General features: G+C 37.4%; 1 protein-coding gene across 3 annotated transcripts in view; it reads right to left on the bottom strand.

The window, feature by feature from the left end:
• The window catches only part of LPAR1 (lysophosphatidic acid receptor 1), a 152,905-nt gene that overhangs the window by 80,826 nt on the left and 53,891 nt on the right, over positions 1–18,188 (bottom strand). For all 3 annotated transcript variants that reach the window (XM_061201047.1, XM_061201045.1, XM_061201046.1), the window contains exon 2: positions 2,701–2,860. In XM_061201047.1, the coding sequence (XP_061057030.1) occupies positions 2,701–2,745 (45 nt within the window). In that variant the 5' untranslated portion in view covers positions 2,746–2,860. The remainder of the gene's footprint in view (positions 1–2,700; positions 2,861–18,188) is intronic.

Here is an 18,188-nt window from a genome sequence, read left to right as displayed (position 1 = left end):
CTCCCAAGATCCAATTTTTGCCCTCTTGGGGACAATCTCTTTCCCGTTGACAATGTGTGTTACAGACTTTTCACTATACGCATTTACATTAATGTACCATATGTTTATCCCTAAAAACATATGGTCTTGTTTCACAGTTTTAATGATATCTTCCTGTAAGTTTCATTCTGCATCTTGCTTTCTTTTCACTCCACTAGATATCTTGAGGAGACAGAGCTGTGCTGAGATAGACAGATATCCATCATTTAACTGCAGTATTAAAATCATATCAACATGACCGACTATATTAAGTCCTTCTACTATTGAACATTAGAAAGTTTTGTACTTTTTGGCCTTCAATGAATGCGTCAATGAATATCTTCCTGCACATCTTCTTGGACTCACGTGTTTCTAACATAGGTACCAAGATGGGAACAGAGCATATGCAAAGGTCTATAATTTTAACAGATACTGTCAAATTACTTTCCAGAGTGACTGGACCAATTTACTTTCCCACAGAGACTTTACAAGAGTATATATTCCCCCAAGTGGTTATACTAAATATGACCTCTTTCTACCTAGGGCGGTGCTAAACATTTTCATTAAATGAGTCATTTAAAAATATTTATATTACTCACCGGCTGATAGTAGCTTGTGTAAGAGGGAGGATGTGTAGATACGATGATACTGTTGGAAATGCTGACAAAAGAGAGCAATGAGACTGGGATGCTGGAATGCCCTGTCCAGAAAACCTGTCCTAGGGCCTAACTCACTCCACAAAAGGCTAAGAATAGTCATTGCAAGGGAACAGCTGCAGTGGACTTTGAAACGGTGACCTCAGGTAACAGGCAGTAAATCTTTTTACCCATTTACCATGTCTCTCTCTCGGGCACCAAGAACACTACTGAGGGGAATGGAAACCAAACACCCAAAGTAAATGAGGTGTTGAAAAGACAATGATCCATTTACCAGAAACAGAAATACACATGATGGTGATAACACTAAACATCCTGGAAAATGATACTACAAACTTTATAATGTTAAGGAACAGCAATGACTATCCATATGATAAAATTCCAAGGTCTTTCAGAGAAGAAGAAAAGCATTTATAGTAAATAAAGTAGAAATGCCCCTTTCTCCTTTCTCCCTCTCCTTCTTCCTTTCCCTCCGTCCCCTTCTTTACACACACACACACACACACACACGCTCTCTCTATATATACGTATAACTGAATCACTTTGCTGTACACCTGAAACTAACATAACACTGTAAATCAACTGTACTTCAATAAAAAAACAAAAAAATTTTTAAAAAAACACAAAAAACCCCCACCCAGTATAAAAATACATAGGTCTGTTTCTTCAGATCTTCATTTCCTTATGAAGGCTCCCATATCATATAAAACTTGTATTCAATTTAAAAAAAGAAATATATACAAAATTTAGTAGCCTGCAAAATGATACAAAGAAAAAAAAGTATGGAACAATATTTCGTATCATAATGATTCAAATTTCAATCAATATGGCTTTTTCTCAAAGGTGTACTTTTTTCTTCAACCTTGGCCTAAAAGTGATTCTCATGAATGCGATCAGAGGTCACAGTCCAAAAGGAAGAGAAGAAGATAAAGGAAGAGCAAGTGGGAAACCACACTTGTTGACTACGTGCTTTGCATAGCTTCTCTCCTTTAATCCCTATAACCATGCTGTGAAAGATGATTACATGAGAAGAAATGGAAGCTGTGAGAGGTTAGCCTGACTAAGGCACCTTATCCAGCAATTGAGATGTGAGCACAGGCCTAATGACTCCAAAGTCTGTTTCCCCGCTATACCACGCTGCCTGCTGAAACTGAAAGAGTCCGGTTAATACTTGAATAGATCAGATCGTAAAACAGTGAGAACAATGTTCCTGCCATGTGACTGTTCTTCACTGGACAGAAAAAGTAACTCATATTACTGTGGTTCAGAAGTTTCTGGAATTGCATTTTCTTCTCAAAGTTACTAGAACAGGTCAAGACAAAATAATCATCATTATAAGAGGAGGACATCCAGACAACATTCAGAAAACTTGCTGTAAGATTAGATCTGTTCTGGACTTCCCTGGTGGTGCAGTGGTTAAGAATCCGCCTGCCAATGCAGGGGACATGGGTTCCATCCCTGGTCTGGGAAGATCCCACATGCCATGGAGCAACTAAGCCCCGTGTACCACAACTCCAGAGCCCACGAGCCACAACTACTGAGCCCACGTGCCACAACTACTGAGCCCGTGTGCTGCAACTACTGAAGCCCACACATCTAGAGCACGTGCTCCGCAACAAGAGAAGCCACTGCAATGAGAAGCCCGCGCACTGCAAGGAAGACTAGCCCCCGCTCGCCGCAACTAGAGAACGCCCGCGCACAGCAATGAAGACCCAACACAGCCAAAAAAAAAAAAAAAAAAAAAAAATTAGATCTGTTCCGAAATAAACCCTAAAAAAGCCAACAGCAGGATTTACTACTGACTGTCTTGATTTGGAGTTTGATGCCTACGGTAATGGCCAGACACCCTAGGCACTGAAAACCATAATCACCTCCCTCACAAAAATACTCTTCCAAAAAATCCCCACCAAATGATACTTCAAAGGAGACAAATGATCTCCAAAGTCAAACACACTTTCTGAAACTCAACTGAAATACTCAACAAAACTATGATTAGCCCAAACCTATGCAGGTTTGAATCACATACCTGGGGCTGTGAAATGACAGGGGTGGACGTAGAGGCAGCAGCCATGGCAGCTCTGGAGTTGTGGGCGGTGACCAGGCCCCAGCACTAAGGCACCCCACACGGGAGTCAGATTCTTGTGGTTGCTGATCAGATCACGGTCATGCTAGGAGCAACTGTGTACCTGGAAAAGGATAGGAAAACCTACCGTCAGCCTCAGAGGACTAGCATATGCGAGTGAAGTACCTTTGGCCACGGGAAGTGAAAAATCCCCTATACCAAATGCCAACTACCAGCTTAATGAAAAGAGGAACCCGGGAGGGAGCATCTAACATCTCATGGGAGGACTTCTGTACCATTCATCCAAATCAGTTGATATATTTTCATAAGTCTGAATCCAACTTGGTACGATAGCTAGATGTTTTGGGCAGGTGATTTCAAGTTATGAAGATAGGGAGAGTAGGCAGAGGGAAGAGCCACCCTGTCATTAAATAACAAAGGAATTGAGTGACTCACAATTAAGAGCTGACAGTTTATAGACAAAGGGCAAAAAGAATAATAGTATCAAGTGTCTTAGAGACACCCAGTTCAACCCTGCCCATTAGCAGATGAAAAACCCTGCGGGTTGGAGAAGAGAGATGACCGGAACCTTACTCTTCATTAATGGCAGAACCAGCCCTAGAGCAGCGAGCAAGTCCCAGTCCCAGATGAGACATAAGTGAATGTGTTCCATGTTTACATTTCTTTAGGGAACTTGTTACCACTTTCAGGATTAAAGAAAGGGAAGACACCCCAAAGTTATAGACATGAGTCGGTCACAAGAAAAAGTAAAGTACTTGGGTTGGGGGAGGGAGGAGCTTTGTAAATCAGACTTCCACATGTATGAGGAAGAGTACATTTCTCAATTCCTCTCGACATCCTTAGAGAGAGGATACTAGACCTATGTGATAATTTCCACATTGCAATTTAGTCCAGAAGGGGAAATTTTTCCAGTTTAAGAATTTAAGAAAATACATTCATTTTAAGAAGATTTTTCATTTTTAGGTTGTTTTCATACCATCTTACAATATTCTTTCTTTTATTCAAAAGATATTTATGGAGCATCTACAGTGAACTAAGGGCATAATGAATAAAATTGAGCCTGCCCCTGCCTGCAGGGAGCTTTTGTCTGTAAATATACTTTCTGGTTTCAGCAGCATGCAAGATAACACTGGAATACTTTCAAACTATTGGCAAATGATACTCTTCATAATAGTAAAAGTTATGAACCAGGATCACAAGATCCAAGTCTTGAGCAGTTAAGTAATGGCAGAGTTGGATATTTAACCCAAGTCTTTGCCAAATCCTCTGGCACTATTTTCTATTAGCTGGATTATGCTGAGCAAGTCACATAACCTCAGAAGAACTGTTTCCTAAGAAACAATCAAGGTTTGGCAGCAACTTACATTCTGATTTTTGAACCTTACATTCTGAGTTTTATCCTGTCTCTGTGTATTATCCTTCATACTGTAGTTTTAATCACTTTAGGTTTTAGCTGTTTAGAACCGTGGCACCTTCCTATTTTCTTCCTCTACCTTTCTGTTAGAGTGACTATTTTTATTAATAGATAAGAAGTAAAGCTGCAAGCCACATTTTGGTCTACCGTTCCACACAAAATTCCATAGCTGCCCTAAGACAACAGTGATGTTCTCCTCAGTCCCAGTTTTAGCGGGAAAAATACCTGCTGTTTATCACACTGTGATTTTAAGTAACAGCCCAGGAGAAAGGCACACATCCACAGAGTGTATTTCCTCTTTCATGAGGGGTGCCAGAGAGCCGAGCCTACCCTGGGAAAATTACAGGGCCCTATGGCGCACTCTTTTGTACTGAACTTATTTCTGGCACCATTTTGTGCCACTCCTACTTTTGTATTTTTCCTTTTTCCTTCTCACATATTGACAATTCACATCTTCTTGCTCTATTATATGTGGAGTGGACAGATGAATATATAAATATATTATATAATATATAAATATATAAACAATGATAACCAAAAAGCAAAACAAGCAGGCAAGCGAGATTCTATTCTAAAAGACTCACACTCTGTGTGCTGGCCCAATATCAGTTCTGCCGAGCTAAATCATTAAGTGATAAAACCATAAAATATTTTCAATAATCAGAGTACACAGAGTTGCCCAAAAGGTGAATGCTGGGCACCCAGCCTGCAGTCGGGAAAGGGATATCGAAATGGATGTGACAAATATGCCATATGGCATCACTGCTGACAGCAAAAGTGGGAGGGGCAGGAGACTGGGATTTCATGAACACCTACTAGATGCTGAGCACTGGCACAATCATTTCACATGCAGTTTAAGGCAGATATTGTCAACTCATTTCATAGAAGAGAAACCCAATGCATTGTTCCCAGTCATGTGGTCAGGAAATGATGGAGCAGAGACCTGAACCAGAACCCACCCCAGGGCCTTTCCATAGATGAACCCTCCAAGCGTACAAAAATTAACAGTGAGAAAGTGCTGGGAGTTTTTTTAAGCAAAAATTTCAGAAGGTCCTTCAGGAAGCAGGATGCAAGTCAGACGTTCTGCAGAGTAACGATTTCCCCAAACCCTGAAACAGAATACCCTGGGCTGCTCTCATCCATATAAAACTTTCATGATGTGCCCCTAGTTTTGATTTATGTGACACATGCCTGAGCTACATAGTAGATAGTACAGATTGTTAGTTTCGTATTTTGAAGAAGAAGATCAAGACAGACCATTAACTGTCTTCCCCTAAAGCATCTAAGACATATCGAGTTTTGATGCTTTTGTTAAACCTTTTTTTTCAGATGAAGAGATCTTTATTTCTGAGATAATAGTGTATAACGCTAGAAGATTCATAAAAGTGTATGTTGAACCTATTCTTACATTATAAGAGCCTTTTGTAAGATGGGGTATGGTTACTTAACTCTTAAAATATAAGGGCTAAGCAATACTACCTCAAAGGGTATAAAATAGCTCTCTCGGGGAGCAATGTCTTAAAATTACATTTATGAAACCTATTTACTTCCCAGCCTATTTACAAAACTGTACAAATCATGGGGGAAGAGATGTGATGACAAAAAAGACAATATCTTAAATAATGATATCATTCAGTCTCTGGCCAAGTAAGCTGGATTACTTTGACATCTTGTGTCCTGCTTTCCCAGAGCCCCAGACTGCCAACTACAGAGTTGCACGTAATTTTTAAAGAAATTCATCCCTCTTTGAACTCTTCCAAGTATTTAGATACCTGCCCTGCAATTCTTATAGCCTGCCCTCACCGTAACTCTCTGCTTCCTTTGCTTGAGCTCCAGGTACAGGAAACCACAAAGCAGTGTGAGTCAGCTCCATTAACCGCAGGTGCCCTTGGCCGTCACTATTGCCCATTCTTTTATTCCCTAGTTGTCCCCATTTTCCATTCTAGGCATGCCTTCTAATCTATATCATTCTTCTCAAAACCGCAAAACTACATCTAATGCCACTCACTTGCAGAATATGAGCTTTGTCACCTGTTGACTTGCCCATTCATCTATTTTACAGTCTTTGGGTATGAATTACCTCAAAATCCCTCACTATAGTTCGAAATGTATATATATATACACACACAAAATAGGTAACAAACAAGGGCCTACTGTACAGCACAGGGAACTCTACTCAATATTTTGTAATAACCCATAAGGGAAAAGAATCTGAAAGAAATAGATATGCATGTATATATAACTGAATCACTTTGTTGTACACCTGAAACTAATACAACATTGTAAATCAACTATACTTCAATTTAAAAAAATAATTTTTAAAAAAATGGATAGATAAAATACCATTTACAAGTAAAAGCTACATAGGCTCATGGTTCTGTGCTAGATTAAAGGAAAATAACCAATTGAATATAAGAAAAGGAAATAACCTGAATCAACCCTAGAAGCCACAGATGGATCCCAGCTATTGCTTAAACTTCCAGAAATATACTGGAAAGAATCAATATGGAAGGTTGGAGAACATTTAAGGCTCAACATTCCCTTCATGTGAAACTGTAATTAGGTGGACAGAAAATAAGTAAATGAGACCCCAATAGACTCACAATGATGCTCACTGTTCAGAGGGATGACGGCTGGAGTGAACTAAGCCAGGGAGCGTTGGAGTACATTTAAAATACACTCAGCTCCTTAAAAGGGGTTCATGGCTCCAACTGAGCAAGTAATCTCTGGCTGTATTTACTTCTAATTTACATGTGGCCATAATGACTGGCCCAGAAAATATGTGGGAAAAAAGCACTACCAGCTGGCTTCTGATATGGGCAGCCATGCCAAGTGACAATGATCTTGCTAATTACTGAGTGCCACACCAAATACCTTAAAAAAAAGTCTCTGGTTCTAAGGCAGATGTTCCCTTTGATTACTTCTGGAGCTGATGATGGCTCTTTTCCTAGGCCTCATAGGAAGATGAATTTCCAACTGGCAAATTTATCTGCTATAAAGCTAACCTTTTTCCTTCATCTGGACTTGAGTCAAACAGTGACTCATTTCAGTCTCTAGAAAGAATGCAGGGCAATACCTGATACTGAATATGCATAGACTTCATTCTCTAAGGATAAGAGACAGAAAAATCCAAATCCACCAGGCAAATGAAAAATATTATGGGGCTCAAGAGAAGGAAGACTATAGAATCAGAGCAAATATTTACTTAAGAAATAGGTATACTACATAAAAGAGAACTTCAGAAAAACATGAGCTCAGAAATGAGTCGGCATTAACAAAAAAATTATGAATTATGAACTTGAATGAAGGCAGTCGATAAAGTAGGAAACAGAATAAAAAAGTAGAAAACAGTATTACTGAAGCAGAAGATAAACCAGAGCTTTGGGTGGGGCCTACATAACTAAAGATTTCAAAGCTTCCATTCCCAAAATAGAACAGATGAACACAAAGTACTAAAGGAGGAAAGAAGTCATCAATGCTGAAACCAGGAATGGATACATTTATCCTCAAAATTTTAGAAAAGTGTTACACATAAATAGAGCCATTTAGATCAGGTAGGAAAAAATTTCAGACTTGAAATGTGTGTATCCTTCTTCAGAGAGCTCTATACTCTATAGAGTCCAGCAGAAACCAAACAGAAGAAACTCTCAACCTCAAACCTGGACGGACAAGATGACGTGATAGAGGAAGGTCAGAGCTATAGCTTGTCTTTCTCAGTATTTATCTATATCTATTTATCTATTTATTTATCTTAAGCATCTGAAGCCAGCTTTATATCTAAAGCCTGAGACTGGAAGATTCTTCTCTTGAATCTGAGTAGATGAAAAGACCTTAACAACAGTAACATCAGGAAGAAGATATTGCACCCATTCAAACAACAACAGGAGACTTAAAAACCAATCATTGGAAATGCAGGAGAAGGATTGGGATATAAAGTTAAGAAACTTGCCCAAAATGTACAGCCAAAAAACAAAGTGAAGGAAAACAGAACAGTAAGAGTGAGAAAGCTAGAGGACTAATCCAGGGGATCTAATAGCCAAATAAAAGCAATTCCAGAATAAAAAAAAAATAAAGGAAATGGAACGGGGGTGGGGGGAGGATCAAACAACAAACTCAAAACATTTCCTAAAGCGACAAGTCCTAAGTTTGTTGACTGTAAGGGTCCACTGATGCATACCTGCCCACCTGCATCGATTTTAATATGCCCACGTTAAGCACATCATCATGATTTTTTTAAACACAAGATTTTTTTAAAATTCCTGTAACTGATCAGATTGTGATGGGGGGAGCTCATAAACAAAGGATTAGGCATCAGAAAGTCCTTGCATTTCTCAACAGCAATCTAGAAGCTAGAAGACAATGGACAATGAAGAAAGTGATTTACAGTCTACAATCTTGTTGTAGGATGTCCTTTGCAAAACAGGGAGGAAACTAATCAAAATGAAGGCATGGGATACAGGAACAGGAGTTCAATTCAGGAGAAAAATAAAGGGAATTCCTGGCCTACGTGAAAGGACATCGCTGGATGACAGGTAAGTGGACTCACAAAGTAGGTTTGCAGAATAACCATCTGTCTGGGTATGTTGAGAGATTTCTAGAACTGACAGAGTTTGTGACTGAATGAGCACATAGAATCCTAAGCACATAGAACAGATTAATAAGCACACAGAAAAATAATAAGCAAACATAAGAAGAATAATAAGAAAACATAAGAAGAATAATTAAAATTTAAAGGAGAAGAATTTACAGAAGAGGAAAAGGATCCACAGAATGTTAAATGAATTCTAAATGGCTCCACTGTGAACGACATTAACAAGGTCATAGTAACATTAACACTGAATATGGTCTGATCAAAATCACGACCTAACTATATCAGGATGAAGAGGTACAGGAGGGGAGTATGCATGCAGCACATCTTCCACGAAGGATGTCTATCAATACTTGAAACTGATGTATCAAAAAGTACAAGTCTTAGTGATGCAATACAAATACCCAATGAAGCAGCTAAACCAACTGAAAATGGTAGCTATGGGGAAGGTAAATGGCAGGGAGAGAGAAAAGAATTCCTTTTTCTTAGAAAGCCTCATATAGCTATTTGACACTTTAAAATTCAAACATTTGAACATTTAAATCATTTTAGCATTGATTAAAAAATAAAGCAAAAAAAGGAAAAAAAAAATCACTGCTGAAACTAAAAATGTATTTAAAACTATAACAGGCAGAAGTGCCACTACAGAAAACCAAGTTGATGCCATGGAAGACAAGCTTAAGAAAAGTCACACGTGCTTATACTAAAAATAGTTACTAGACTGATTAGAAATTATGGCTGTGGAGCACAGAAAATAGAGATTCAATATAAGAATAATTGGTACTCCTGGAATAAGAAATGGAACAGAAGTTATTTAACAATAAAAGTAAACTTTTCTTAAAAGATTAGAAGTTCTTAGGCTTAAAGAACACAATCCAAGAAAAAAATAGATAAAATGCACTAAATCAAAATTTAAAACTTCTGTGCACAAAAACACAATCAAGAGTGAAAAGATAATCCATGGAATGGGAGAAAATATTTACAAGTTTTATATCTAAAAAGGAATTGATATCCAGAACATATAAAGAAAACTCAACAACAACAAAATCAAACAACCGAACTAAAAATTAAAAGACTTGAATAAATATTTCTCCAAAGATATTCAAATGGCCAAAAAGCACCTGACAAGATAGTCAACATCACTAATAGTTAGGGAAATACATATCAAAACCACAATGAGATAACACCTTACATCCATTAGAATGGTTGCTAACAAAATAAACAAGGATGTGGAGAAACTGGAACCTCTATGTACTGCCAGTGGGAATGTAAAATGGTTCAGCTCCTACACAAATCAGAATGGCAGTTCCTCAAAAAATTAAAAATAGAATTATCCAGAATGGCCATCATCAAAAAATCTACAAACAATAAATGCTGGAGAGGGTGTGGTGAAAAGGGAACCCTCTTGCACTGTTGGTGGGAATGTAAATTGATACAGCCACTATGGAGAACAGTATGGAGGTTCCTTAAAAAACTAAAAATAGAACTACCATATGACCCAGCAATCCCACTGCTGGGCATATACCTTGAGAAAACCATAATTCAATAAGAGTCATGTACCAAAATGTTCACTGCAGCTCTTTTTACAACAGCCAGGACATGGAAGCAACCTAAGTGTCTATCAACAGATAAATGGATAAAGAAGATGTAGCACATATATACAATGGAATATTACTCAGCCATAAAAAGGAAAGAAACTGAGTTATTTGTAGTGAGGTGGATGGACCTAGAGACTGTCATACAGAGTGAAGTAAGTCAGAAGGAGAAAAACAAATACCATATGCTAACACATATATATGGAATCTTAAAAAAAAAAGAAAAAAAAATGATCAGAAGAACCTAGGGGCAGGACGGGAATAAAGATGCAGACCTACTAGAGAATGGACTTGAGGATACGGGAAGGGGGAAGGGTAAGCTGGGACGAAGTGAGAGAGTGGCATGGACATACCAAACGTAAAATAGCTAGCTAGTGGGAAGCAGCCGCATAGCACAGGGAGATCAGCTCGGTGCTTTGTGACCACCTAGAGGGGTGGGATAGGGAGGGTCGGAGGGAGGGAGATGCAAGAGGGAAGAGATATGGGGACATATGTATATGTATAACTGATTCACTTTCTTATACAGCAGAAACTAACACCATTGTAAAGCAATTATACTCCAATAAAGATGTTAAAAAAATAAAATTTAATTTAAAAAATAAATAAATAAATAAAATAAAAATAGAATTATCATATTATCCAGCAATTCCACTGCTGGGTATATATACCCAAAAGAATTGAAAGCAAGGTCTCAAAGAGAGATTTGTACACCCATGTTCATAGCAGCATTATTCACAATAGGCAAAAAGGTGGAAGCAACCCATGGACAGATGGAATGGATTAACAAAATGTAGTATACGCATACAATTGAATATTATTCAGTCTTAAAGAAGAAGGACATTCTGGCACATATTATAACATGGGTGAACCATGAGGACATTATGCTAAGTGAAATAAGCCAGTAACAAAAAGACAAATATTTTGTGATTCCACTTATATGAGGTACCTATCGCAATCAAATTCATAGAAGACAGTATGTAGAATGGTAGTTGCCAGGGGCTGGGGGAGGAGGGAACAGGGAATTGTTTAATAGGTAGAGAGATTCCATTTTGCAAGATGAAGAGAATTCTGAAGATCTGTTTCACGACAATGTAAATATACTTAGCACTATTGAACTTGAAAATGGTTAAGATGGTAAATTACATGTCACTTATATGTTACCACAGTTAAAATGCAGGTTTGTTAAATAATTAAACTTCAAGAGTTAAAAGAATTCCCATTAAAAAAACAAAGTGGGGAAAAATCAAATCACAAAGGGAAAAACTTAGGCTGGACACAGTCATCAGCTTGGCCACAACAGATGACGAGACACAGAAGCAATTTTCATTGTCAGAAATACAGAATGACTCAAAAAGTACACATTCAGCCAAGGTGTCATTTACCTGCAATAGCAAGAACAAGGCACGTGTATTAAATATAATCAGGATTTATTTCACCCTGAAATCTCCACTTGATGACATAATGCAGGTAATCATGTGTCAGATCAAATTAATGTGCTCAGGAGAGCCTCGGCATGAGGTTCTTATCAATCCATGTAAACAAAGAATATCTGTGATAATAACGGTGACCCAAAAATGCAGCTATTATAACTACTAAAAGAAAAGCTATATGACTGAAATGCATGTAACTGTAATGAACGAAGATAAAAACTCCAGGAAATCACAAGAAAAAAGAAAACATTCTTCACCTTTTGAGAGTCAATCAATACTGTTTTATTTCTAAAGTTGCTAAAAGAGGAATTTCAGGCCAAATTTAAAGAGCCAAAAGAGAAAAGGGGAAATGGGTGACAAAGGGATGGTAGTGCTACACTTTTTTATCTGAGGTTCCTGTCCTTACCACTGCTTCCCATAAAACCAGAGAGGCAAATGGTCCAGCTGGGATGAAGAAAGCTGTGATCACTTTCAGAGTCCATTTGCTTCACATGCAGATTTAGAACAAGGAAGTCAGAAAAGCACTTGAGAGACCAAATAATTTCCTCATGTTTTGTTTTAAAATACCACCTTCTACCTATGGCAGCAGAAACTTTCTTCTTCAAAGGATCAGACCCAAGATCTTGCTTCAATATACTCACTGAAGACAGTATATTTCCTGCTCTTAAAAATCTTTCCTTTTCCACATATAGGATCAGTTTTTCCATTTGCTTCTCCAGCTTTTCAGTCAGACCTACATTTGGCCTAAAAGTCTACCGTTCTTTCCACATGGCACTCAGCTAATGCATTCAAAGGCAGGAATACAGCTAGCCCATCCTGCTTGTGCTGCCTGCACAAAAGAAACACAAGCACCACAGTCGCACTGTTTTACACGTATTTTAACAGTTCAGAGTTCAGGATTCTACAGATTGAAGGAACTGGCCAAAAAGTATTTAAATAAACTCACTGTTTGGATTTCAAAGACTGTATTGACAGGCATACAGTTTTCCCTTTTGGAAAGTGTTCCTGCTGGGGAGAGATGCTATCCTGAAACTTGTCAAAATAACCAGGAATTGTAAAAACACAATTTTCAGAAAAATCTCAGAACAGTTGTCACTACTAGGGCCAAGGATGTATTGGCCATACTCTATTTAGAGTTTCAAGCTCAAGCTACTTTGTGCTATATTATTTAGAAAATGGGGGAAATCTGAAGTTTAGGAATAATGGGTCAGAAATTGCCCAAAAGAGAAACACACCCTATAAGTTCCAAAAAAAAAATTAAAAAAAAAAGAATGGTGCTCAATCATAAAGGGAGAGAGCAAGAAGAACTAGGCGATGAGAACAAAGGAAGAGAAGTCAACTCAAAAGACTGAGAAAACCCTCTTGAAAGATAGGACAATTAAAAGAATTACTCTTTGAATAACAGACAGACTTACTACCACCCTGTTTCTTTCCATTACCCAAGGCCCACAGTGTCTAAACTCCTGATCTCTTTAGTATCTGCGTGCCTTGACTCAGCCAACTGTACAGGAACCCAGAGCCAGAGCCCTGAAAAGACTAATGGTAATCAAGAGTTCCACCAAAGAAAGTGGAAGCATAGATAGGGTTGATACATTTCTACTGAGGAGCGTTCATGGAGCGAGCCTCTGAGCCATGCTGGAGCGTCTGCAGTCCACAGGTTTCAGGACAAGGAGATTACAACTTTATAACCAACCCTCAGGCTGAGCTAGACTCTTCCAACCAGAGCCAATGGAGGAGTCTTGGGGGATAGTTCCTTCTAAGAGCAAGTGCATGTTTCTAAAATCAGAAGTAATTCACAGATTACTTAGAATAGAAGGGTGTAAGGGGAAGGGAAAGAGGGAAAAAGGGAAAGCAAATGCGGGTGGGGGCAAAGTGTCAAAATAGCTGGCCAGAATGCAGAAGTATACAGCTGTGATAAGAAAAGTATTCAGCCCAGAATAACAGTTAATAACAGCAAAGGAGGGTTTCCCTGGTGGCGCAGTGGTTAAGAATCCACCTGCCTATGCAGGGGACACAGGTTCGAGCCCTGGTCTGGGAAGATCCCACACACGGAGCAACTAAGCCCGTGCACCACAACTACTAAGCCTGCGTGCCTAGAGCCCGTGCTCCACAACGAGGAGCCACCGCAATGAGAAGCCCACGCACCACAACGAAGAGTAGCCCCCACTCGCCACAACTAGAGAAAGCCTGTGCACAGCAACGAAGACCCAACACAGCCAAAAATAAATAAATAAATATATTTTTAAAATAATAATAATAACAGCAAAGGAGTCTGTGGACAGAGGCATCTTCCATTACTTAAGGTTTCCAGTAGCTTAAATTTCAAGTTATTTTCAGAGAGTAAGTCAAAATCAATTCTGAGGGCCTGAATTAAAGAAGAGTGGTTTAAAACTGTACCTCAGACTTGTGGTTGCCAAGTGGGGGGGATGGGGGGGTAGGGATGGAGTGGGAGTTTGGGGTTAGCAGATGCAAACTATTACATATAGAATGGGTACACAACAAGGTCCCACTGTATAGCACACGGAACTGTACTCAATATCCTGTGATAAACCATAATAGAAAAGAATATGAAAAAGAATATATATATATGAATCACTTTGCCATACAGCAGAAATGAACACATTGTAAATCAACTATACTTCAATAAAATAAATTTTAAAAAATAAAAATAAGACCGTACCTCAACATAAAAAGATTATGCCTGGAAGACAGCTTTCTGATGTGTTTGCCACAACGTAAGAGAATCGGCACTCAGATTTATTTCTGGTATAGATAAACTGTTATAATCTTCCTGGAATACAATATGGATATGTGTATGTATGTGTATGGTTTGCATCAAGATCCTAAAAAGTATGTTGAATCAGAGGGTATGTGACTCTACAACTAGAAGTTTATACTGTGGAAAGTGTTAATTAAGAACAAAGATTTTGCTACAAGAGGGCTTAATGCAATATATTACTAGAAAATTTTAGAAACTATCTAATAATATAGTGCTTGCCAACTGAGTTATTAAAACTATGTTCACATGCAATTCAATTTTTTACAGACAATAAAAATTAAATTGTATTGAAATTAGGTATCTATATATCACTCCCATTTGAGAAACACATACACACAACAAGATTATACATATATATGTATTGTGCCCTGAGGTGGTATGAGTATTTTAATTTTCTACAGAAAAGTAATGTACAGGGTTAAGATAGAGTAACAGGGACCTGATGACTGTGTGTCTGAAAAAAAAAAAAAAAAAAGAAAGAAACTATAAAATACTGGACATCTAAGAAGTGGGAAAAGAACAAGGTGAGCCCTATGATGTCCCCAGCTTCCTGCCTCAAGAGTGTCCAGCCACAGTACGGGGGAAATCCAGGTGGGATCCACAGAACTTACTGAGTTAAAGAGGCAGATGTGAGAACCCAAGAAGCTCAAGGCAGCGAGAATTCCCAGAACAGAGTACCACAGAAGAGAGAACCAGAAAGACAGAAAAGTAAAGAAACACAAAAAATAAAGAAAACATTTTAAATCTTACAGTACAGTACCTTGAAACGTACAGTAGTTCACACCAGACACATTAACTAACATGATTGGACATGCAAATGCACGTTCACATCTTTGAAAGTTTGCAACCTGAAGGTTCGTATGTAGGGGACTTACCAATAGAATATTACTGGGCAAGAAAAAAATAAAATGATAATAAATGCTATTATAGCATGCATGAACCTTAAAAGCATTATTCTATGTGAGAAAAGCCAGTCATACAAGGCCAAATACTGTGATTCCATTTATATGAAATGTCCAGGATAGGCAAATCTCTGAGACAAAAAAGTAGATTAGTGTTTGCCAAGGGATTGGAAAGAATAAATAGGGAATGACTGATAACAGATGTGGGGTTTCCTTTGGGGATGGAGAAAATTTTCTAACACCGTGGTGATAGTTGCACAGCTCTGAAAATATCAAAAACCACTGAACTGTATTCCTTAAATAGTTGAATTATATCCCAATAAAGCTGCTAAAAAGACAATTGACAAAAATAATAATGATGGGGTTTATTATAGAAATAAAAGTTTTAGAAAAGTTAGGAGGGAGAAAAATAAATATATTGTTGTAAGATTCTTATACTATAAAGGGTTATAATATCACTTAAAAGTATCACTTAAGAAAATATCACTTAATATAATTAATTTAATTAAATAAATATACCTTAAAATAAATTAAAGCCTACTATAAATGCTGAATCAACCACTAAAAACAAAACAAGGAATTATAGCTAATATGCTTAGGAGGAGATAAAAATCATAAAATATACCAAATGCAAAAAAAAAAAAAGAGAAACAAAGAATGGACAGGACAGATAAGCAAACAGCAAGATGAGCAAGATGATGAACTTAAATATAACCATAACAATATACACAATATACACACACATACACACAAGAAGTGGTCTAAACAACCCAATTAAAAGGCAGAGATTGTCAGACTGGATAGAAAAGCAAGACCCAACTCCCTACAAGATACACTACCTACAAGAACCATACTTTAAATATGAAGACACAAATAGTTTAAAAGGAAAAGGAAAAAGATCTGCCAAGCTGACACTAAAAATAACACTGGAGTGCCTATATTAATATCTGGCAGAGTAGATTTTAGAGCAAAATGTATTACCAAGGATAAAGAAAGTCATTTAATAATAATAAAGGGGTCAATTCATCAAGATGACACAGCAGTAATAAAAGTTTATACATCTAATAAGGGAACTTCCAATGATATGAAGTAAAAACTGATGAGAGGAGCAACAGATAAATCCGCAATTACAGCCAAAATTGCAATACCCCTCTGTAATTAATGGATAGAACAGAAAATCAATATGGATAACAAGAACTTGAACAACATAATCAATCAACTTGATCTGACTGACGTTTTTAGAACACTTAACTGAGCGCCAGCAGAATACACATTCTCCTCAAGTGCAAAAGGAACTGGTACCAAGATAGACCATATCCTGGGCCATAAAACAAGTCTCAATAAATTTAAAAGGATTCAAGTCATATAAAGTATGGTCTCTGACCACAACTGAATTAAATTAGAAATCAATAACAGAAAGATCTTTGGAAGATCACTAAATGCTGGAAAACTATCATCTCTCTAAATACTTTATGCAATAAAGAAGAAATTGAAGGAGGAATTAGAAAGTATTTTGAACTGAATGAATATCTTGAGTGTTTTGAATTGAATGAAGATAAAAACAAAGCATCAGTATTTATGGGGTGCCACTAAAGCAGTATCGAAGAAGAAAATGATAGCATTAAACATTTATAGTAGAAAAGAAGTCTCAAATAAATGACCATCAGAAACCAGAAAAAGATGATCTAATTAAACCCAAAGTAAGCAGGAAAAAAGGAAACAGTGAATAACAGCAGATAACAATAATATTATAATAGCAGAAAATAAAAGCAATAAACCCAAAAGCTGTTTCTTCGAGAAAATCAATACAATTGCTAACCCTCTAACCAAACTGGTTAGGAAAAAAAGATGACACAAATTTTTAACGGCAGAAACAAAAGAGGGGTGGTCACTACTGACCCCATAGACATTAAAGGATATAAAGAATAAAGATAGTGTGGTATGGGCCTAAAGAAAGACAAATAGATTAATGGAGCATAATAGAAAGTTGAGTAGACCTATACTTATATAAACAACTAATTTTTGGCAAAGGTAAATAGGCCATGCAGTGGAGAAAGAAGAGCCTTTCCAACAAATTGTGCTGAACTACTGGATATTTGAATACAAAACAAAAAACAACTTTGCTTCATAATTCAAACCACAAAAATTAACTTAAATTAATCTTAAATTAGCTCATAGACCTAAACGTAAAACCTAGGACTATTCATATAAAACTGCTAGAAGAAAACATACGAGAAAATCTCTGTGGAGTTGGGTCAGGCAAATTTTTCTTAGGTAAGATATCAAAAGCACGATCCATAAAAAAACAAACTGAAACACTAGTCTTCATCAAAAGTTCGTCTGCTCTTCAAAAGACACTAAGTAAATTTAAAAAACAAGCCACAAACTGGGTGAAAATACTTCCAAATCATGTCTAATAAAGGACTTGTATCCCCCATGTATTTTTAAAAATCTCAACATTCAGTAAGAAACCAAACTCACTTTTTAAACTGGGCAAAAGATTTAGACACTTCACCAAAGATAATATACAGGCAGCAAATAAGTGCAGAAGAGCAATTAGGAAGAAACAAATTAAAACCACAATGAAATACCACTACATATCAATAGAATAACCAAAATTAAAAAGACTGACCATACCAAGTGTTGGTGAGAATATGAATCAACTGCAACTCTCACACACTGCTATGGGAATGGAAGATAGGATCAATTTGGAAAACAATTTG

Source organism: Eubalaena glacialis, chromosome 9, assembly GCF_028564815.1.
Source record: "Eubalaena glacialis isolate mEubGla1 chromosome 9, mEubGla1.1.hap2.+ XY, whole genome shotgun sequence".
Lineage (NCBI taxonomy): Eukaryota > Metazoa > Chordata > Mammalia > Artiodactyla > Balaenidae > Eubalaena > Eubalaena glacialis.
This window is presented reverse-complemented; position numbering and strand designations above follow the sequence as displayed.